This window comes from Cavia porcellus, unplaced genomic scaffold (assembly GCF_034190915.1).
Source record: "Cavia porcellus strain 051 isolate PalLab524CR breed Dunkin Hartley unplaced genomic scaffold, mCavPor4.1 scaffold_19, whole genome shotgun sequence".
Lineage (NCBI taxonomy): Eukaryota > Metazoa > Chordata > Mammalia > Rodentia > Caviidae > Cavia > Cavia porcellus.
Genome location: NW_026947502.1, coordinates 26,680,024 through 26,703,142, shown reverse-complemented (window position 1 = coordinate 26,703,142; position 23,119 = coordinate 26,680,024). Strand labels below are relative to the sequence as shown.

The window sequence follows — 23,119 nt, the reverse complement described above, 5'->3', positions numbered from 1 at the left end:
GACACAAGATGATCAAGATACAGGCTTTGTCCTCAGGGAACCCCAAGGAGAGTCCTAGAGATGACAGTGCACTGGGGTCAGATGAACAAGCAGAGCAACGGGACTGAGTGATCAGGGAGGGCTTCCTGGACAAGGTGACCTCCAAATTGGATTTGGAAAAATAAACTTGCTAAGAAAGGACATTCCAGGTGCTGTAAGGGGTATCAGCTGTGAGCACAGAGATATGGAAAACAGTGCAGTGTGTGTAAGAAACCCTTGGGGGGTAAATCAGAAAACCATGAACAGTGCCTTGTGTTTCTGGCACCCACTACCTGATGTGACTCAGGAATTGTCACCTGATCCTCACCTCAAATCAGGGCAAGCCTCAAGCCCCACTGGAGATGGACAGAAATCTCCCCCTCTCAGACACAGCAAGACAGTTAGCTTTACTTCCGGGCCCTTGGCCTATGGCTTCGGTCCACAGAGCAGCCAGGTGGGACAGACACTGCAGAATTCTCAGCTCTGTGCGCCTACCCGCAGTGTGTCTGTCCCTTCAGCCACTCCAAGCTGGCCCACAGGTGGCAGAAGTGCTTTCTTACAAGAATAGCACAAACGTTTCTTAATTGAGAATCTGAATAAAGGAGCCCACATGGAGGTGCCTCTACCCAGTGTCTTTTGTGGCTGGGACATCTGCTGCCATCTCCACCAGCCTCCTGGTGGTAGGTGGGGTCCCCACACCCAGGCGGTGGCCACTGCACAGGAAGTAGAGACCAGCCTCCAGTAAGCAGTTCCAATCCTACACCGGCCACTAACTGGCCTTGATTCCATCTGTCAGAAATAGAAAGTTGCAGAGTCCTTGCCCTGAAGTTGCCCAGAGGCGAATCTGGTGGAAGGATCTGACTCCTCTTCCCTAAGCCAGCCCTGGAACTCCAGGCCCAGCACCATCCACTGCAGCCCCCTCCAGGGGAAGAAATAAGTTTTTGATAACTATGTGTAATGTCTTGAAGGCAGGGATGTGGGGGTGTGTTAGAGCACAGACGGGGTTAGTATTCCATCTGCTAAAATCTCACACTGAATCTGACCCACAACTGACTTGCATCTTCCACGAGCTGCATTTTTACACCACATACACACATACGGGCGCATGCACACACACCCCTAGTTCACCTTTGGTCTAAGGATGCTATAAATGTCTAAAGAATACAGGGGCGGGGCAGACAGATCAGCTTCATCCAGATCCTGCCACTCTAACTGTGTGACCTTGGGTGAGTTGTTTTCCCTTCTCTGAGCTTCAATTTCTTTACGTTTAAACGGGGATGTCTGCCTTTACGACGAAGCTTCTTTGCATACTGCACATGCCTGTGCTTGGGTACACAAAGTACTAGGCACAGAGCCTCCTGGGGAGCCCATCAGTTCCCGCAATTGCCAGGTATTTTCCAGTAAGGCCTCCTCGGGGACCCCACTCTCACGCCAGTCCCCCCTTATGGATCCCGTTACTTTGGTCCCAGAAATTCTAGGGTGGTTTTGGTTAGGCAGGGGGCGATGCGCTCTGCAGCTCCATTGCTGTGGGGGCTAAAGAGCCCGTAGTTGAGCGGACACCAGAGGGGGGCGCCGCAGGGGTTCGCGGGGGACCGTGGCCAAGACAGGGAGCCTGTGCTACGGAGGCTTTCGCCGGCTGCAAATTGGAGGACCCCTGAGAACATGTCCCCAGTGGTCAGTAGCTGCAGCCTCCGCAGCACCCGCGGTCTCTGACCGTCGGAACCCAGGCGAGCCTGGCTCCAGTCACCCCCAGGTCGCCCCAAGCTAGCTCGTCAGCGCCCTCGGGCTGGAACAAAGGCAAGGGGACGCGCGGCATCGCCCCAGCGGCCCTTTCGTGCATCTGCCCAAAGCTAAGAAGACTAGGACAGGGGGTCCCCAAGGTAACCGGGACGCCGTGCCCGCTCTCCCGGAGCGCACAGCCCAGCTGTGGGAAGGGCGCGCGGAGCCGGGCACCCGGAGGCACCAGAGACTCTAGCCCCGTGCGCGCCGAGGGCTGCAATGGGCGTGAGTGCTCCCCGACAGTCACCCTGCGAGTCCCCGGAGGAGAGGAGAGGCTCGCGCCCGCCTCCCGGGCAGGGTTCTCCGGCGTACCTGGCAAGGTCCTGTGCACCGTGTTGCCCATCTTCGCTTCGGGTGCGAGGTCGGCGGCGGCGCGCTCGCAGCGCGCGGAGGCTAATTCCGCGGCAAGCCGGGGACCGGGGTCGGGGCCGGGCTCCCGGGCATTGCCGCTGCACGGGCGAGCCGGCGGGCGGCAGCTGGGCGGGCTCCGGGAGGGAGGCGGCGGCGGCGGCGGCGGCGGCGGCGGCGGCGGCTGCCGGAGGAGGAGGCGGAGCCATCGGCCCGGGCCCGCCGGCTCCGCCCCCGCCTCCACCGCCTCCAACCGTGCAGAGGCGGGGCCGCAGCGGCCGCCGCATCTTTTGAAAGTTTGCACCCGGCGGCGGGAGAGGTTCGGCCCGGCCTCCCGCCCTTCAGCTCCCGCGCCCGGGCCTGGAAGGCGCGCGAGGCAGCTGGATACCTTCCGTGCCAGGCTCGCCGGCCTGCTGGCCTTTCACTCAGACCCACGCCTCGAGAAACCTACCGTGTGTCAAGGCCTCTTCCAGGCGCCGGGCCACCATGGGCTATGGCCCAGCACCGGGGGAGTTCCCTGCGGGGCGACAGAAGTTAGCTGGGGTGGGGGAGCCGTGCATACAAGCAGAAGGTCACAGGGACAGTGAGGGGGTTGAAGACGGGCCAGCTAGGGTGTCCTGGGGGCGGGGACTTTTCTACTTTCTAGGTTGCAGGCCTGAGAGAAAACCTGGGAGGTGTCCAAGACCCGGAGGAGGGCACCTATATTAATTAACTCATGCAATCTTTCGTTAAAATTTTTATGGAGCACGTGCTATACATCAAGCACTAAGCTGAGTCCCATAGATAGAGACAGGGTGTCCACTGTCAAGGAATGGGCCTGCTAGCAGTGAAGACAGAAATGACTGCAGTTAAGATCACATAACACAGTGATCAAACCAGAAACTGGGGGGGATATAGCAAGATGGGGTTGCATTGTTGGGGGCTTCAGGAAGAATCCTGGTAGGGTTTTGCTTTGTTTGTGGGGGGCTTGGTCTTGGGGTTTGTGCGTTTGTTTGTTTGAGACAAAGTCTCACTGTGTAGTTTAGGCTGGTCTCAAGTTCACTGTATAGCCCAGGTGGAGCTTGGACACAAGACAATCCTTCTGCCTCTGCCTCTGAGGTACAAGCATAGGCCACCACACTCAGACTTTAAGGAAAAGTCTCTGGCAGGGGCCTGTAAACTCCACCTGATGGAATGGAAAGAAGCCATAGGAAGAGGTGGGGAGTGCTTCTGGCCGGGGCCTAGAGGCATTTCTCACTCATTCATTCACCTCTGAGGTCTTTTCTAACACCTGTCCCGTGTGGGTGCCCCATCCAAGCCATCCTTGAGCTCCATTTTACAAACTGAAACACTGAGGACCAAGAGGTACAAGGACTTGCTCAAGAAGACCCAGTTCCAGACCAGTTTTTTGGGTGCCACGGTCTGTCTCCCTGCTGGGAAGGGGCAGGGCCAGTCTGGAGTGCTGTGCACACAAGGGGACTATTCAGGAGACAGCCTCTGCTTTGGTTTTCCTGGTGCCCTCTGAGTGTGTGTCCCGTGGCAGAGGGCTTTCACCCTTCAAGGTCAGCTCAGGCGTCCTCCGTGAAAACACACCCAGAATGATCACATGGCTACATGGCTGCAGAGGTGCCTGGCATTTGAGTTACTAATTTTTTGCATTACAGGTGCCGTCTCGGTGATTTAATTTTTAACCTTCAAGTTCTGGTTGGGAAAGGTCCATTAGCTGAGGCACCTGCAATCCAGGTGAGTTTGGGGCACATACAGAGGTTAGAAGATGGCTGGAGCATTTTATTCAGAGCAAACAGAATGGTGACTTGCAGTGAGGCTGTTGCACACAGGCCTTTCCAAGGTCAGTTTCAGAATACTCAGTGAGGAGCAATGTTGTGCAGGTGACAGCTCACCTTCTCCCATGAGACCCCAGCTGTCCTGGCATGAAGCCACTGCACTGGGGTCCAATGAGGGCCTGATGTGTGGATTTCAAGGGTTTTCATTTAGTCTCTAGATCCCTGTGACTGAGAGATGCACTGAGAAAAAAAGGCTGCCACCTTCCCATCATGGGGACATTGGTATCAAAGCCACACAGAGAAGAATCTGAATCATAGAGTCTCTTGAAGTTTGAAAGTGGACAAAAGCAATCTTTCCATTTGTATTTTATACAAAAACAGTTTTAAATGGGGATGTCTCAGGAAATAAATATTAGAAATGGATATCTGGTTATTTTATCTCCACCTCATAAAGTTTATCTTATCCAACTTTGTTTTGTGTTCATGTGGGAGAGCGGGGGTGACCTTCAGCCTTTGTTTTTCAGATTGCCTTTTATTGGGCATATGCCGTGGTTGCTCATGCCTCTGAGGTCCCTCTGTACTTTCTCTCGTCCCTCACTTAAACCCTCAAGGTGGTGTCACTGATGCTTGGGCTGTTACCTTTCTGTCCTCTTCACTGCCACATGAAAAGCTCTGAGGACAGAGTTATTCATCCATGAACCCCCAGTGCCCATGCAGGGCTGCTCCATATACCTTTGGTTAAATTGCAGAGATGCCTCGCTCTGACCTGGGAGAAGACAAGAAAGGAAGAAGGAAAGAAAGATGGAAGAAAGGGAGAGAGAGGAAAGGAGCATGGAGGGGAAGAGAGAAGAGGAAAAGTTTGTGGAGGAATGAGTTGTAGTCGCTAAAGCCCTGCATATATGGCCCCTGGTATATGATCAAGGTACTATAAAAAATGGCTGGGGATGTAGCTCAGCAGCACAAGTGCCTGCCTGGCAAGTGCAAGGTCCTGAGTTCAAATCCCTGTGCCAAAAAAGAGAAGGAAGAAAACAAACAAAATATAAATATAGCTTTAGAACAAAAGAGAGACTTGCTGCTCCAGCACATGATGATTAGATCATTCTAGAAGCTGCTTTGGCTGTGGGTACTGCACTGGAGAAGGAAAACATTGCTGCTCCACAAAGGTGGGGCAGGTGGCTTTGGGAGAGAGGAAGACCTCGGTCACAGGAGGTGTATAAACAAGCTGTGTGGTTCCAGGCAGTGCTGCAGAGGTAGGCATTCGTACATCACCCATCTCCAGAACTTTGTGTTCTGGGGTGGTCATATGTTGAGTCCCTTCCACCCCCGTGAGCTACAAAAGCAGCTTGTGACATGAAGTCCACACATCCTGAGCATCTTCAGGGCCAGGAGAAATGCAGAACATCTTCTGTCTGTTGCATGGGTGTCAAGCTGATTTCTAGGAACATGACCCCTTTTGGATTCTCCACCAACCTAGTTCCCAAGCAGGGTCAGTTGGAACAGTTTGAACTTCTGGCTGCAGATGTTAGGGGGCCTGGACCCAGGCTGGGGGGCTAAGAGGAAGAAGTGTGGCCTTGGGCATCAGTTGCATGAGTCTCTGTGACTATGGCTATCATCTGAGTCTCTTCCTCCTTCAGATGGTTCAGTCACATCCCACTGAAGGAGGCAGCTCTACTGTTCTCATTTCTAGTGAAACATTGAGCCTCAGAATGGTGCAGTCACTTGTCTTTGGCTCTTTCGCCACTAAGAAGAGGCGGGATTTGAACCCAGGCCTGTCTCTCCTCAAGCCTCATTCTCTAAAGATGGCTTTCCAAAGTAAGAAAAGTCAGTCTACCTTGGTGCAAAGGCACAGGGGTTGGAGAAGAATGGAGGAGAGGGGGCTTTCAAAACCAGCCTCCGTAAACACTGAAGGATTCGTAGGGCCTTTGGGCAGGTCAGGGAATGGGGCATATTTGGGCCTGGACACTGGTCTCCAGTCTGAGCTGCTCCTGGGCTTAATGCACACACACACACACACACACACACACACACACACACAGCATCTAGCAGTACACAGAATAGGCCATCTTCCTTTGGTACAGCCCTCACACGTGGGCTGCAGGGGCTGCTAGGCACGTGTGCCTCTTGACTGCAGTGTTCAGGGAGCCCCACAAGCAGTGGGCAGTGGGAGGGCCTGGCAGGCTCCCTGGCACTGCTCCTCTGGGGTGGACCCTTGCAGGACCACGACCTGGACTGGTAGCCAGGTGCACCACATGGAAAGAGCACAGAGTGAGCTGGGGGGTGGGTAACCCCACTGCAGAGACAGAGTGGAGTGATCCGGTATCCCCAGGCACGAGCCCAGCCTCTTCCCCACACCTCAGAACAAAGAATTCAGGCTTTATAGACAAACCACAGAGCTTAGGTGTAAAATTGCTACAGGAAGACTCTGCTCTTTTGTAAATCTGCCTGTAAAACCTTGATTCCCAAACCCACTGGGTTTTTACCTGCAAAAACATCATTTTTTCATTGCTGGTTACAAAATGCCAACAGGATATGGTGGTACACTCCTGCAGTTCCACCACTTGGGAGGCTGAGGCAGGAGGATAGCCAGGAGTTCGAGACCAACCTGGGCTGCATAGTGAGTGCAAGACCAGCCTGAACTACATAGTAAGACCCTGTCTCAAAACAAAATGCAAACAAAATGTCCACCACATAAGGAGCACTAAGCTGCACCCTTTGCGTCCTTGTCACAGTCAACAGTGTGGTCATGACCTGTCAGTTCCTATTTTGCAGAAGACTGAAGCTCAGAACAGAGAGGAGCTGCCAGGATCACACAGCCAGGAGAAGGCAGAACTCGTGCCATTTCTACTTCTGTCTTTTTAACCAAGGAGAAAACAGGCTCAACAGGATGAAGCCACTTGCTTGAAGTGGCACAGCAATGAGCAATGAGCAAGGGGGTAGAAGTCTGACTTTATCTGGCTCAGTGCCCACAGTCTTGCTGCCCTGACTTCAATGAGCAAATCACTTTATAAAGAGATAGAATCTGGCAGCAATATACCTGGCAGCCAAGGCAAAAAGGGAAAGAAGGCTTACGCCATGGTGTTCTTTGCCCTGTTTGCAGATACATGCTTAGTCTAGTCCTGAAGCCACTTCCAAAGAAAGCTCCCCTGAGGAGCACAAGAAGAGAGAGTAGACTTAATTTTGTCCTGACTTTGCCTAATGACACATCAGCGATTTCCAGATGGATGGGTCTCCTGATGGCCGTCTGAAAAAGGTCAAAAGCTGGCATTTGCCTGAAACCTCATAGAGGCAGCTTTGCTAGAGGCTGGGGTCACAGCAGCCCTGAATTCAACCCTTGTACCACACAGGGGATGGAGGCTTGAAACATGTCACCAGCATGGAGCAGAAGCCTAAGGTAAAGCTGCAGTGAAATTAGCCCCTGGCCCTAAGGACTTGCATGTGCAGTGCAGTTGCTGATAATTACAAGACAGGAGTAGCTAGCGGTTATTGAGTGCCAGGTGCCTCTTCGCCCTTCAGATGTGCTAACCTTGCAGTAACCCCTGGAGGCAGTGCTATGTGCCCATTTTAAGGATGAGGAAAGAAAGCCCAGTGAATGTAGGTATCTTGCCCCTGGTCACACTGGCAGAGAAATTTGACTCAATACTTTAGATTCTGCTTTATTTAATCCTTGTAACAACATATAAACAAGAGAAAGAGTTCAGAAAGGATTAAGGCTGTTCCTCTACTCCCTTGGTTCTCATCTCTTCCTGCAGGGCAGGGGCTAGCTTCTCTATTCCCCAATGCATGCTAGGAGCCTCAGAGAGGTACAGCATCACGTCCAAGCCCACACAGCCAAGTGTAGCAGGACCACACTGTGACCCCAGAGCCCAGCTGTCCTCCCCTGGACCTCTCTGGTGACTGCAAGTTTGACTTTGCTCATGGAAAGCAGGCCTGTTTGGATTCATGTCAGAGTCTGATGCCCAGCCCTGGCCTGGCTTTGAGGTAACCCATTACTCCCTGCTGACTTCCTGAAACTGTCAAGAACCTGCCCTACAGGACATGGACCTCTAAGGAAAAATAGAAACAGTAGATTGTGGGCTGCTTAAGAGCCCAGACTCAAATCCTAGCTGGTTGCTTACTAACTGGGTGACCTTGAATGAGTTAGAGGTCCTTTCTGTGCCTCAGTTACTGCATCTGTAAAATGGAGCTGAAATTGAGTGGACTCCATCCATGGGATCTGATGCATGGTGAATGGTCAGTCTCACTTCTGCCTGCCCACAGCTGAGTGCCACCATTCTCTACAGAGAGAGCCTAGATGGGGCCAGGCAGGCTGAGTTTGACCCACCTTCCTGTCTGCATGACTTTGGCTGGATCATTTTGAGCTTCTGAGGCTACACTGTCTCCTGTACACTGGGCCTATCTACAAGCAGGCGGAACCCAGGCTTCCTGGCTGGGCACACCGAGTCCACTATGTTTTGGCCCATGCCAACTTCTGCAGCCAGAGCACCTGCTGAACAACTTCCTGACTCTGTGTCTTTGTGCATTTACTTAACTTCTTTGAACATCAGTTGCCTTGTCCATAAAATGAGAATGATCAAAAACCCTATTTCCTAAAAAGAATATAAACCTGGGATGAGATGACACATGGAAAAGCACTTGGCGTAGAGTAGATGTTCAATAAATGGATGGATGGATGAATAAACCCTAGGGGTCAGGGCCTTGGAATCAGCCCGTCTGGGTTCCTCATCTGGCTTCTCTGCGTGACCTTGAATGTGCTGCCCAACTTCTGTGGGCTTCACTTCTCTCAAGTGTAAAATGGGCCTCTAAGAGCACCAGCCATATAGGGTTACTCTGATTATTAGATGAGATTACACGTCAGGGGCTTATAACAGTGCCAAGCATGTGATAAGTGCTCAATAAAAAACTTCATCAGTATTATTAATTATTGTTGTCTCCAGGGACAGTTGCTCAGGGCAGAGGCACATTTCTCCTAGAGGAAGAGAACGAAGTGGGGACACAGCAGGCCCAGCAGGAGAAGTTGCCTGTCTTGGTTTTAAACACCATGTTATCATCATTTCTTGGCACCTCCACAGGACCAGGATTCAAATCCCAATTCTCCTTCTCCCTTTCCAGTGACTTGAGCAAGTTATGTCTCAGCAACCAGGAGTCAGTGTGAGACCAGGGTCATGCAGGTCATGCAACAAGGGCACTGTAGGTATGAGCGTCATTTGTGACCCCGGGAACATGAAAAGCTAAGTGTCCTTTTTCTCCTCCCTGCTGCCCCTGTTGTTTCTGGCCCCTGCCAAATCTGCTTGCTCCGTCACCCTTGGTCCCTTAATCGGGTGACATCCCAGGAGGGCTCTTTAAAACTCCAGGCTGTGGTTACTGCTGGCCCCTCTGTGTCACAGCTGGCATGAGAGTCTGGCGACCATGGGTGAGCAGCCACCCCTCTGAGCCACTGGCAAGGCCAACCCACCGCACCAAGTAGGCCCAGTCTGCTGGCCTGAGGGAATCAGTCAGCCAGAGCAAGGCGGCTAGGGCTGTGTCCTGGAGCAGCTGGCACTGAGTGACGGGGAGGCAGACACCGTCCTCCCCCAGCCCGAGAGTTTATGACCTCAGACCATCTGGGGAGATGCAGAGCTTCCAAGTTCCCAGAGCATTTTCCTTTCACGGCCTCTCTCTCTTTTTTTGAAGAAACTTAAGATTGGAGAGGTGTGGAATTTTGCTCTGGCCACCAACCTGGGATGCAGAGGGCTTGGGCCAGTCCTGAGGACTCCATGACTGGATCACCCACCTGTCACTACAGGCCAAGAGGAAGAAGCCACAAGAGGAGGTACAGAGTCCCAAGGGTCCACTGAGTGTGACCTTGACCTAGTCGTATGACTTTTCAGTGTCCCGGGCTATACATCACAGTGTAAGGAAAATAATAGAAACCAGCTAGGAAGTTTGTGAGAAATGGGTTAATAAGCCTGAAGCATTTACATGAATGTCTGGCAGTAGTCCCGCCCAAGAGACACCTGCCCATGCAGCCACAGTTCTAAGTGCCAAGCCCTGCTGTCAGACACCCCCTAGGCTTCCCCTACCCTTCGTGAATCTGGAGCCCGCTTCTGGACAGAGCTAGTTAATGGCCAGAGACCCTCACTGCATGCTAGATACTCAGTGCTAAGTCCAAGCACCTCCTGGTAAACAGGCCAGCCACTCAGCCTGCAGAGCTGGGGGCTGCGAAGCTCCCAAAGAGTTTGGAGTCACAGGAAGAAGGCCTCCGCTTTAATATTAAGTGAGGAAGACTGAACACAGAATCCTACACTCAGGAAGAGTTCAAGCTCGTAAAAACAAAATAAGCAAATACAAACTATGTAGAAAAACAGGATTCGAGGAAATGCAGCAAAATATGACCAGCGATTAATTATCTCTGAGTAACAGGAAAGTGGGTATTTTTGTCCAATCTTTTTCATCCCTGTTGGAAATTTCAAAATACTCTAAAATGCATATGTACAAGACTTTTCTAGTGGGAGAGACTTCAAGATACTGGTTTTGAAAACCGCAGTTTATACAGAGAAGTGAGACACTGTCTACCCTGTCCTGACCCTGCTGCCGTGGGGTAGACGGCTGGTTTCCCAGCAGGGCACAGGCACTGAGGGATGAGACCGTGGCTGGTAAGTACCGTAGGCCAGGAGGCGGGCACGCACGAGGGTGCAGCTGAACGTCTCTTTGATACCAGGACAGCTGTGTTCACAGCGGTTACATTCTGTGGACACTGCTCAGTGCTGGCTGTCTCCAGGATTTGCTGTGTCCATATGTTGCTGGGACTATCATTCACTTAATAGTTTTTTAAAAAAATTGGTTCCCCTAAAAATATTCAGAAAACATTATTAAGAATAATCCAAGGTAAAATAAATAAAGAAGCAAATTCTATTCTTAGATTGAGAGACTCAGTATTTTTGTTGTCTGTTTAAATGTCCCCAGAAAGCCGCACACAGTCATGGAGGCAGCTGAATCTAGTGTTTGTGATTGGTTTGTTGTCTAGTGCTGGGCTTGGTGGTGTGAGTGCTGCACCTGCCCAGGGGTGGACAGCTGACACACAATACAAGGGAGGGAGGAGGTGTGCGTTCCCCCATTTTTGCCCATATTGCTCTTCTAGCTTGTGGCCGCCGTAAATGGCTGCCCCTCATCCACTCCATCCTGCCTTGGAGTCAGCTGAGTGTGGACTGAAACCTCCAAAAACTGTAAGCTAAACCTTTCCTTCCCTAATTTTGGGTGACAGGTGTTTCGTCTCAGCAACAAAAGAAACATAAGCAAGACAATTTTTAAAAAGTCCATTCTTTGCAAACTGTTTTATAGACTCAGTGACTACAACTCTAATAAAAAGTTGTGTGTGTGTGTGTGTGTGTGTGTGTGTGGTGTACAACTTGGAAAACAAATTCTACTTTTCCAAAATATTTATGAGCCAAAATGATGGAGGATAGCAATTTTAAAGAAAGGAGGAAGAATTCATTTTACTGGGTATTAATTTAACACCCATGGTGATGCTGTGGCAAATGGGTGATGCTTGTGCAAGGAAAAATGCCTGCATCTGTGGGGCAGGAGAGAGAAGCCACACATAACGGACACGTTTGTGACAGGGCTGGCATTGCCGGCAGTGAGGGAAAGGACGATCTTCCAGTGACGTGATGGGTCATTAGACATCTGCACAGGAGAAAAACCAGCTAAACGGCATCCTTACCTCATGCCAACCGAAATATTGATTTCATATAGATGGTAAATGTTAAAGGCAAAATGTGTATCTTTTAGAAAGTAACACAAAAGCCCGCAGACTGGTAAAACATTTCTTTAACAGAACACAGAAAGCTTTGACGGTAAAAAAAAAGGATTGAGAAGATCCACTACAATAAAATTTAAAATTCTTTTTGTCAAAAGACATTAAGATGGGAATAAAAAAGCAGATTATAGAGTTTGAAGAGATTTTATATACATAATAATCAACAAAGAAGTTATTTTTTACTAAAATAAACACAACTGCAAATTGACCTGAAAAAGATGAACAAATCAGTGTTGACAAATGAGCAGACACCACGCCCTTCCCAACAGAGTATTTCAATGATCAATAAATGTAGGAAAAGGTGATGAATATCATTAATAATTAGAGAAGTGAAAATTAAAATCACAAGGAGGTAACTGTGGCATCCCCAATGAAGTTGTACAAAAGTTAAAACTTTGACAATATCAAGAGTTGACAAGGAGGTGGGACAACAGGAACTGTGATGCATTGCTGAGCATATAAATCGGCACAGCCGCTTTGGAAAACTGTTTAGCAGCATCTGTTATAGTTAAACACACTTCTACCCCAGTGACCCAGCAACTCCCTTCCTAGTTATACAGTCAAACGAAATGCTTATTTATATGATCCTAGAGACCTGTCGAGTACCCATGGTTTTATTCAGAATAGCCCCAAACTGAACAACCTAAATGTCCACCCACAGTAGATCACTAATTGGGCAATACTCATCCAATGGAATACTATGCAGTAATGAGGAAGAACAAAGCACAGCCAATTACTGGGACGATTTGCCAACATCATGCTTCTAGGGTAAAGTGGGCATCAAAGAGCACACACTACATAATTCCATTCATATGACACTTGAAGCAGGCAAGGGTGGGTTACAAAGCTGAAAGGAAAATGAGAACTGACTTGATAGTTTTAGAATGAGGACCACCACTGCACAGAGGGTGGTGCATCTTCTAGGAAAGACCCCACGGGGACTCCCGCTGTGCTGGCAATGTTCTATTTTTTACCTGAATGTTGTTTGTTGATAGAAAATTGAGCTGCACGTTTTGCTTTTCATGTGAGTTGCAGCCACACATAATTGTTTTCTCTCTATGTTACACTTCAAGTTAAAAAGAATTGAACCTTCCAGCGCACCATGGGGACAGCCATGGGTGGGGACCCGGGGCTGGAACGGCACCTCAGGGAGGAAGGCGGGACAGTATCACCAGAAACAAGATCAAGCCAAGGAGACCTCACTTCATGTGGGCATCCGACACCTTAGCATTCAGGAGAGAGGCCTTAGCGTGTTCATCAAGTTAAAGAATGAGCACACCCCGTTCCCCACCTGACAGCAGCCTGCTGGGGTGTGTGATTGGGCAGGGAGGGGTGGCTCGGCTGCTGGGTGTGTGTGGAGAAGTTTTCAGGACAATGGATGAGCAGAAGCCACAGCTCTGAGGTTCCGATGAGACCTTATTCAAAGCACGTGTACGGTTTTAAGGCCACAAGAAGCAAACCTTTAGCAACTATTTATGCAGATGCTGAAAACCTTTATATGCCGATCACACGTCCGTGTGTTGTATGTTGTTTTTAAAATCCTCATAGACGCCCCCCCCCATGTGAAGGTAAGCAGGAAAGGAGGGCTGAGAGCTGCACTGTGCTGGGGAGGCCTGGGGCAGGGGGACCAGGGCTAGTGTGCTGCAGAGCTCTGAGGGGCACCCCAGACCCCTCAGGATGGGGAGCAGGAGGAGGCTGAGAGGAGGCAGCGCTGGGGGAACCTGCGGGAGGCAAGAGGCTGCAAGACGGGCAGGAACAGGTGGTCCAGCAGGTGTACAGGAAGAGAGTGCAGAAAGGGGGCGTCCCGGGTCCTCATTGTGTGTGACCACAGCTCGTGAAAAGACCCAACAAAGCAGGCTCCCTGCTCTAGCAGCTGTCTCAATTGTGGCCACCCATCTGCCACCATCCCCGCCCCCACGGCTGCCAGCTCCCAGCAACACAGGCGTTGTCCTCGCCAGACGGGGGCAGGGAAGGGAGGTCGAAGGCCACTTTGCCACCTAGCCTGGTGCAGAGACGGATGGGGAGGCTTCACAAGCAGGCCCTGGGCCGCTCTATCCTTGGCATCTCACTTCCCAAAATTGTCAATACAAAGAATTATATATATATATATATATAATGTATGTATGTATAATCTTGCTTTTTTCTGTCTCTGAAAGCTTCGCAGTGTGAATCTCCTTCCTCCATCCCTTCTCCACCTGGGTTGAAAGGGGCAGGTGTGTCCCACAAGGAAGAAGGTATATGTTGGCCCTGGTACTCTCTTCTCAAAGGGGACCTGAAGTCCCCGTCCTCAGGCAGAATTCATGCTGGCGGTGGAGAGGGAAGTGGGACATATCTAATATACTGTGAGGGCAATAAGGGGAGGGATAAGGGGCAAAGGCCTCTCCAGGGAGGGGCCCTGAGGGTGGAAAGGAAATGTGCGGATGTCTGAGGGTATGTGCACCAGGCAGCGGAGACCACAGGCTGTGAGCTGGTAGGGTCGCATGCAAATGCTGCAACTATTACCTAAGAAAAGGGCGGACCAGAAAGGCAAAAAAAAAATTGCTCCAGGCCACCTGAGAGCCAAGCCAACATTGAGAGATTGCAACAGGGTCTTTCTGGCCTTTAAGCCCTGGACCCTGAAGAGCCCCTGTGGAAGCTGCTGCCTGGGACTCCTCAGCAAGGTAAGGGTAGGTTATCTGCCCCCCTCCACCCCGCCAGCATGGGAGCAGTGGGAGCAGCCAGTTCAGCAGGAGCCCTGCTCAGCCTGGATGGGTCCCCTCCACATTCCTGCCTGCCCAGTGTTGGGGCTCCCCCGAGTCCAAGGGCCCAGGACCCAGTGCTCCTGTAACCAGCCCCGGCCATTCTGGGCCACTCTCCCAAAGAGGGCAGTTGCTGCCCAGTGCCGCTGAGGGGCACACTGCCCCTGGTCTGATCTCCCTGGCCCCGGGTGCCCTAGGCGAGGACTTGAACCAGGGCTGTAAAATGGTCCAAGAACAATTTCTGGATGTTAGTGAGGGATGAATGAATGTGGGAGTGGTTGAGTGGAGGAATGAATGAAGGGGATGCCGAGCAGGCGGGGGCATAGAGAGGGCTGTCAGAAGACTCAAGAGAGGAGATCAGAGAGATGCTATGGAGAGCTAGACTCAGGGGAGCCTCCCTTAACCTTGCCTCCTGGTGCCATCTGTAAAATGGGCCTGTCAAGTACTATCCCAGCAGGCTGCCCTGCTCCTTGCTTCTGAGTCAGTTCTTGCCATTGGCCAAAGGCAGGCAAGGCAGGCCCGGAAGACCCTTGTCCCTGCTTGACCAGGGATGAGCAGGTCCACCTCCAGCACAGATGCCAGCCCTGAAGCCTCTGGACACTCGCTGTCTTCTGGGACCAGTGTCCAAACACAAGGTTGCACAGGAGCAAAGAAGATGCAATCTGGGATTCAGACTCTAGGGACACTGCCTGCTCCCAGGGAACCTGGCCATAGCTGGAACTCAGCAACTAGATTCAGGGGGTGATTGCTGCCTGTGCTTTCAGATTCTGTCCCAGTGAAGCTTCTCCAGGTCAGAGCTCCAAGAATCTCCTCTGCTGCTCAGTCCGAAAGAGGCAAAGTGGGGATGGGTCACTATTTCAGGACACATCACACAAAACCAGACTGAGGATCCCATATTTTTAGCAACCAAGCTGCACCTACCTATTTCTCCCCCACTAGGAGCAAAAGCTCTAATAAACATCCGTTCACACCAGCCCCAAAATTCCTTAAATAAAGCAGCTACATTTTGGCATCCCCTGTGCTCAAAATACATGCTCCCTGAGTTTTTAATACCACACACGCTCTGCATAATTTCATCCCGAGCGCTTGAGCAGCAGACCGTCTCCTCACATGAATCACTGGGCGTCAGGTGAAGAGGGAGAGCTTGGCAGGCTCCCCGTGCTCAGTCCTGGTGGTCAGCATGAGAGATTGTGGTTCTTTGGATCATCTAGGGAGGGGACAATAATTATAGTGTGGTCCCCAGCTGGTTCCTGCATCACTCTGTGTGTAGTGCCAGAGTTCTTTCTCCATGCCACGCCCCTGGCTGGCTTCCTAGTGATAGCCTCTTTCCAATAGGTAATGTTTACTCTCTCACCTGCCTACAAGGTCCTCCATTACCCAGCTCCTGCAACTCTATCCATCTTCCACTGTGTTCGTCTGTGTTCCCTGTGGCCCAGCTACACCAGCTCCTTAAGCACACTGAGCCTCACCCTACCCCATGGCCTTTGCACCTGCTGTCCCACCCACCTAGAATGTCCCTCCTGCCACCACTCCCAGGTCTCCCAAGTGACTGCACCATATTCCTAGGGTCTCAGTTCAAAAGTCACCTCTTTTGAGAGGCCCCTAAACCTTGATCATTCTGGAAGGCGAGCTTTTGGTTCCTCCTCCCTAAGACATGGGTCATCTCAATCCTCTGCTCCATTTTCATCAAAGAGCTTCTGGCAGGTTTACTCATTTGTTACTTTTCTTCCTACTTAAAACCAACCCGAGGGCAGGGGGTTTGTCTGCCTTGTCCACCAATGTTATCCTCAGAGCCCTTCCAGCACATAGGAGGTGCTCAATAAATACCTGCAAGCAGATTGAATGAGTGATTCCTCACAGCACCCTTCAGCAAAGCCATGCCATCTTCCTTGCTTTAGAGATGAAAGAACGGAGGCTAGAGAGGTTAAGCAACTTGCCTAAAGTCACCCAGCCTGTATGTGGGGATTGTCTCAAGCCCCGTGAGCTCCAGAGTGGGTCTAAGACTAAGCCCAGCCTAGCTTTGCTCCTAAGTGCATGAAACTGGACAGGGACAGGAACAGTCTGAGTAACATTCTCCTAATGAGCCAGTGCAGGGGCACTAGGGAGCTAGACAGGACTTTGATCATGGTCCACAGCAGTGACAGCACAAGAGCTCCACCCATAGAGACCATTGTGTCCTTTGGGCCAGCGGCTCTGGCAAGGAGCTCACTGAGCCTGTTGTGTAAGTCAGGTTGCGACAGGACATCACTGCCACCTTGCAGGGCTCTGGAATGAAAGAGCGAGAGGAGGAGCCTTTTCAGAGAATTTCGGGCTATCTCTGAAAGCCTGTGCCCGCTCGCTCGGAGGAGTGGCAGCTCCCACACTTGGGGCTCTGTTCTGCTACTTGCCAGCAAGGGCTCCCCTCCCACCCTCCCCTAGAGCCGAGGCTGTGGGTGGCAGGTGCTGTTTTGCATAACATCAAGCTTACCATGCAGTCCATTGCAAAATGCACCCTAACCTCAGACACACAGAAGTGTGAATCTCATGCTTTGGAGAATCGAGGAGATGAGGAATTATCCTGTCTTACAAAGATACTCATCTTAGAAAGGCCCCCGCAACAGTCCCCAATAGCACCCTCCAGTGTGCTCAGGGTTGTTCCACAGCCTCTCCGCAGCTCTACATGAAGACAGTCATCCTCCAAGCCTGCAGGCAAACTGTTGCTACACCTGGAACCTCCCTGACTCAGCCTGATTCCACCCTGCATTGGTCTCCCAGGCCATGGTCTGGAGGCAGTGGTCTGTAGGCGGCGCTCGTGTTTGCCATGTGCCTCTGGAAGGGATTTGTAAGTCCATCAAGGGTAGTGACTGAGTCTTGTCCCTTTTGTTAGTCAGCTGTGACATACACAAGTTCACTCAGTGGGCTCCTTCCTCCAGCGCCAGGGACTTTCAGTGTTCCGTGAGCACAAGAATCACCAGGAGCAGTGTCCTTGAAATGCAGACAGTCTCTGATTCTGCAGGTCTGGGGGAAGCCCAGGAATACACATTTTAGAGCTCCACAGTGATTCTGTTGTAGGGGATGTTGTAAAGGGCTATTGTGAGTTTTCCTGCTTCCAGTCACCCTGACCTTCAAGATGGCCCTAAGGGAGTCTCTGCCCTGGGAGATGCTGGGTCACAGCCCACCTGGTTACAGAGTAGAAAAATAATATCATAAATACACCTGCTCCAGACCTTCGTGGGCATACAGCACAATCCCTTCCAGGCCAACTGGAAAGGATTTCCATTTGCATTTCTTGTGTCCACGGGAAATATCAGTCCTAGTGCCCTCTTCCCTGAAGCTCTGCTTACTGCAGGTAGATTGTCCATCCCTCCTTGAGGGGCCAGTGTGCAGGTGCATGGCACAGCCAGGGTTGTTCAGCCCTCTGCATGCTCTGGAGGGCTGGGGGAGCGGCTACAGGGAGGGAAGGAGGGACAGATGCATGCTGGACTCCTGGGTTTGCTGCTGTAGGAGGTGCGGTGTGGGCACACATGTGTGTGAGTTCCTGGCACTTAGTGTCAGCTGGTTTCCTAGTGGCTTATTGAAAAGTGAAAGTGCTGGGTCTCCTTCCCGAGCTCTCCTCTTGACAGTCTTGCTCCGTGTCCTCATGGCTTCTCACGCGTCACTTACTCTTAGTCACGTTTTTGCACTGGATCAGAACACCTGTCTCCCGCAATTTAAGGGAGGAGAGGTTTAGTTTGGCTCACATTTCGGTGCAAAGTTGGCTGGTTCCAAGGCAGGACTAAGTGGTGGATGGACATTGCAGAGGAAAAACCTCTCAGCTCATGCAAACAAGAAGCAGAGAGAATGAAGGGAGGAGCCCGGGAGGGAGAGACAACCTTCAGGGCCACACTCCCAGTGCCCTGCCTCTTCCAACCAGACCCCACCTTCTACAGTGAGGCAGGTGCAAGACCCTGGAACCCAGTCACCTTCCTAAAGCCCCAGGTATGAGTGCACAAGGCTCTTGGATGGTGATGGTGAGGTTTTCAGAGATCGCGCAGCCAGCTGTGGCCATAGGTTCGTCGCCACTTCTCTTAGGGGAGATCTAGATAGAAACCATAGCATGCCCAAGACACGAGACTGGTGCCCAGCTGCTGAAAGCTCCAGACCCCAGAGGTTTGCTGAGGAAAGAGGGAGCCTTGGAAGGATTTTGAGCAAGTGGCAAATGAGTCAGAGAGAGCAGAGACCTGCAGAGGCTGCCTTAGCACTCCCCTCCTGTGAGCTCAGGAAGGTCGCTGCCGTCAGACCATGGCCCAGCGAAGCCAGGGCAATGGCAGGCTGATGGCAGAGCTCATGCAGTTTCTTCACGCTCTGCCCAGAAGCACAAGTGTAGTTCGTAACTGATGGCAGGGCTGAAAGGATCTGTCTCCTAAGGTCTCCTTCTGTTCTCTGCACCTCTGGAAGGCCAGTGATATCAGACATTTTGCTTTGCTCATTCCAGCCTCAATTCCCGCCTCTGTAAAATAGGTATCCAGATAAACCCTGCTTGTTGGGTTGGCTGGGACACTCTGAGGAAGACACAGATATGACCCCACCCGAAATGTGGAAAGTGGCCTCTGTGTGTTAGGGACACCCAGGGACTCCATCAAGGGTGGGGTGGACAGAATGAGATGGGCTAACATTTTATCAGTCTCTCAGTGAGTTGGAGGTACAGATGGAGCAGCAAGGTATTTGAGAAGGAGATCTCTTTCCCTTGAGTTTGCCTTGTGTGGTTTTTGTCCCTGATTGGGGCAGCACATCCAAACTTAGAGATAGACGCACGCAGAATCTCTACTCATAGCAGCCTTTTCTCCCCATAGCACTTGATCTCTTTCATGTAAATCTTATCATATCATGTTTCACAAACCATTTAAGTGGCTCCCTATCATTTTAGGTCAACTGCCAGTTCCTCCCTGAGGCCCACAAGCTTGGGCCTTTGCCAGACACCAAATCTACCCGTGCCTTGATCTTGGACTTCGGGTTTCCAGAACCATGAGCAATAAATGCTTATGATTATAAGCCACCCAGATTGTGATATTTTGTCACAGCAACCCAAATGGACTAAGATATCATCTGCTCAACAAATCAGCAAAGGCATGGAGAGATGCATCCCAGAAGTCTTTAAGGACGGAGAACCTACCGTGTGAGGGTGGAGAAAGCATCTCGGGCTCCGTGGGTTGGCTATTTCCAGAAAGGACTCCTGGAACTCTCCATCCCCAAGAGAAAACTTGCACCCATTTCTGAGCCAGTGAAGCCTGAACTCACTTTCTCAGCCCACATACAACTTGCTGGTGACCTGGGCAAATCCCTTGGCCTCACTGGGCCTCAGATTCCTCACCTGGAGAAAATTTGTATCTGCTGAGACATTGCTCAGGATGAAGGGAGCTACTGCATTTACACCCTTCTTAGCAAGTAAGTGTGAATATGCTCCTCACAAACCTTTCTCTCTTCCATCACCTAGCAGGCTTTAAAAACTCCCTTCATTTTGTAAATAAGGAGGGAAAGAGGACTTGAAAGGAGGGGAGGGGCTTGGGAAAAAAAAAGAATCAAGATATATCCTGCACAGGTACAAATTCCCTACAATGAATGTTATCATTATGTATATATAAAATGTACCAATAAGATTCATTAAAAAGACCCAGCCTGTGAGCCAGCTGGTGCACGGACTGGGGAGAACCAGGAAGGAAGCTGCACCCTGCCCTGTCCCCATGAGCCACCTGGACACAGGACAGGAAGAGAAGAAAAAACCCCACTCCCACACTACCCAGTAAGCAACCAGCTGATTTGGAGGAACTGTACTGTTTGATTGACTTTGCAAGGCAGAGCTGGAAGTCTGAGCAACTATTTAGAGAGTAATAATATGCAATAGAGTAACTATTGTAGATTTCCTACTGTCCTATCACTGCTTCATTTTGCTCTATTGTGCTTTTTCACTCTCTTTAAAAGAAAAAGCCAAAAAGAAAAAGCCCTTCATGATGTTAAAGGCTTGGGAGGAGAAGAAAAGAAGGGGGGATCATTTCTTTATAAATCTGATGTAGTGGTGCTGCCCATCAGTTGTGGGTTCTTTTTCACCATTCAGATAAAAATGACAAATGGACAAAATCCAGCTTTGCTAGCAGCTCTGGGCTTGAGTGTCAGTGTCCCTCAGACCTTGGTGTTACAGCCGGTGTACTGTGATGCCGGCATGCCCTCTGCCCATTCAGTTACAGCTTTGGGGCTTGAATTGACCCCATCAGGTTCCTCGGCAGCTAACCCTGACCACTCTCCTAGTTCTTAGCATCTTCTGCTGGTCTCACCAATCCCAGCGCACGGCCAATCCATTGTTGCTGCTACTTGCAGGATGCTACCAATGCCATCAGCCTCTGGAGTCTTTAGAGGTAGCAGCCCTAGTGTTTATAGGTCTCTTTCTCTTTTAAAAGTGACCTGCTTGTCCACACTACCCAAGATTAGAATTTGAAGTAGATTCACAGGACTTCCCTTGCCCACACTACCCCACAAAAGAATCATGCTACAGATTTGAACAAGGTTTTGGAGAGGGCCAGTCACTGCAGCAGAGAGAGACCTTCTAGAACAATTGAAACAGCCCTGCTTATAGAAAGCAGTGATAAGTCTGTGATTGCTCCAAATCTGAGGCTGCTGATTGGTCCACAATTAAGACTACTGATAGATTTAAATTGTTCTAAATCCAAGGCTGTTTCTGGGTGCAAATTAAAGCTTGCTGCAGTCAGGCCAGATATCTCTGGGCTAGGTGCCCAGGACAGCCACAGGTGCATCTATCAAAGCACTGTGTTCTGGCTGTCTGTGGAAGAAGGGAAAGGTTGGGCTGTGTCTGTTCAAATCAGTGGGAAATGATGCTGCGTTAGGAGGCTCTGCCAAGGTCCAGTCCGCTAACCCTGAAGAAGACAGGAAGGAAAGTCTGGTAAATGTAGACCCATAAATGAGGCTCAACATGTGGAGATGCAGCCAGTGCCTTCTCCAGACCTATGCTCCCACCGACAGGTGTGTCCCATGCCCTAGCTATGGTCTCTAGGAAGTTCTAGGAGAACGTGTCTCCTGGGTCACAGGGAATCCCTGGGGGATAAGTGGGGTGGGGAGACACAAGGGTGTGCATGTCTGTGGGTGCATATGGGGCCCTGTGTGTGTCTGAAAGAGGTTGGTGCAAAGGAAGGAGGGAGCTATGCAAGGAAAAGAAAACACCCAGGCATGTTTTCCACTGTGTGGGCAGGATCAAGTGAGTGGGTAGACCAGAGTGGGGCTTTAGCCAGGCACTCAAAGAGCCCTGGGTTCTCCCCTGAGACCTTGACAGGGGCTCCACACTGGAGCACACTGCCTGCGTCATGGGCCCCAGCATGACTCAGCTCTGCAAGGAGACCTGGCTGCCCACGGTGATGCACCTACTGCAGACCACAGAACTCAGCTGTGCAATCCCGCAGCGTGGGCTAATCTTCATGATGGCTCCGAGAGGTGGGAAATAGCATCCTCCTTTTACTGATGAGGGCACAGAAGCTGGAGAGGCTGTCATTTTCCCCAGCACTCAGGAAATCAGCCACGAGGCCTCTGGAGGCTGTATAAACTTTCTGTGTACAGTGTGACAATACAGTAAAAGCTCTCAAAATATGCCTAAGTTTGACATAGTGACTACAGTCTTCCAAACAGAGGTGAGGAATATGATAATCAGGCGAGCAGGCATAGTGGGATTACCCCGTAATCCCAGCACTAGGGTGGCTGAGACAGGAGGATCACTGAGAGCTCTGAGGCCAGCCTGGGCTACAGTGAGTTCAAGGCCAGTTTGAGTTGTATAGCAAGACTCTATCTCAAAAAAATCAGGCCAGGGCAACTATAGCTCAGCTTTGTAACATTTTTCATAAGAGTAAAAAACTAGAACTACATTGCAACCATACTAAATAACTTTTAGCAATGGAGTATTACACAGCCACAAAAACAAATGGATACTGTTCACTGGTAATAAGAGCAAAGATTGGAAGCCAAGTTTGGAAGTCTCTGTTCTATTTCTAGCTCAGCCACTCATTGGCTTTTCTTAATTTTTAAAATGAAAACAAATCTAGAATTATAGAGCTTTCTTAAGAATTGTATGAAGTAGATGGATAAGTTGATTTATATAAGTACTTATATTAATAACCTGGCACTTAGGAGACAACCTGTAAACATACGAGCTATTATATTTCTTCTTGGCCTTTTGGCTAAGATCAAGAGTAATATCTCTTCTCATCAGTTTAACATTGGTTATTCCTATAGACATAGGTTTGGAAATTTGGGGCCATTATTTATTCAATTCTTTTCTGTCTACCACTCCTTTAATTACATATTTATTAAGCCCCTTGAAGATGTGCCAAATTCTGATGCCCTGCTGATTTCTTTAAAACTTACCTTTGTCAGGCTGGGGTTAGTCCAATGGCAGGGTGTCTGCCCAGCATCAGAGAGGCCCCAGCTTCCTTCTCCAGCACCATAAAAATATACTTCACCTTTCATTTTAGGTGAGCTTTATTTCTGTGTCTTCAAGTGCACTAATCTTTTAGGAGAGGATGTTGGAGATGGGACCCAGGGCCGCGCAAGCGAAGCGTGCACTCTACCCCTGAGCTCCTCACCCAGCCCCGCTAAACTTTTCTTCTGCCACTAATTCTATCCTGTGTAGTTTCTTGCACATTGAAGTCTTTATTTCTAGAAGT

The 23,119-nt window shown here is 50.5% G+C and overlaps 1 protein-coding gene, 1 long non-coding RNA gene and 1 pseudogene across 2 annotated transcripts in view; 2 read left to right on the top strand and 1 right to left on the bottom strand.

The window, feature by feature from the left end:
* The window catches only part of Neurl1b (neuralized E3 ubiquitin protein ligase 1B), a 36,130-nt gene extending 33,585 nt beyond the window's left edge, over positions 1-2,545 (bottom strand). The window contains exon 1 of the mRNA XM_063230792.1: positions 2,110-2,545. Coding sequence (XP_063086862.1) covers positions 2,110-2,140 — 31 coding nt within the window. The 5' untranslated portion in view covers positions 2,141-2,545. The remainder of the gene's footprint in view (positions 1-2,109) is intronic.
* On the top strand, positions 855-4,376 carry LOC134471612 (uncharacterized). Its single transcript, XR_010041099.1, has 2 exons — positions 855-1,244; positions 3,789-4,376. It is a non-coding gene; the product is annotated as an uncharacterized LOC134471612 (long non-coding RNA).
* Positions 4,377-22,613: 18,237 nt separating this feature from the next.
* On the top strand, positions 22,614-22,748 carry LOC111757827 (U2 spliceosomal RNA; annotated as a pseudogene).
* The last annotated feature ends 371 nt before the right edge of the window (positions 22,749-23,119 follow it).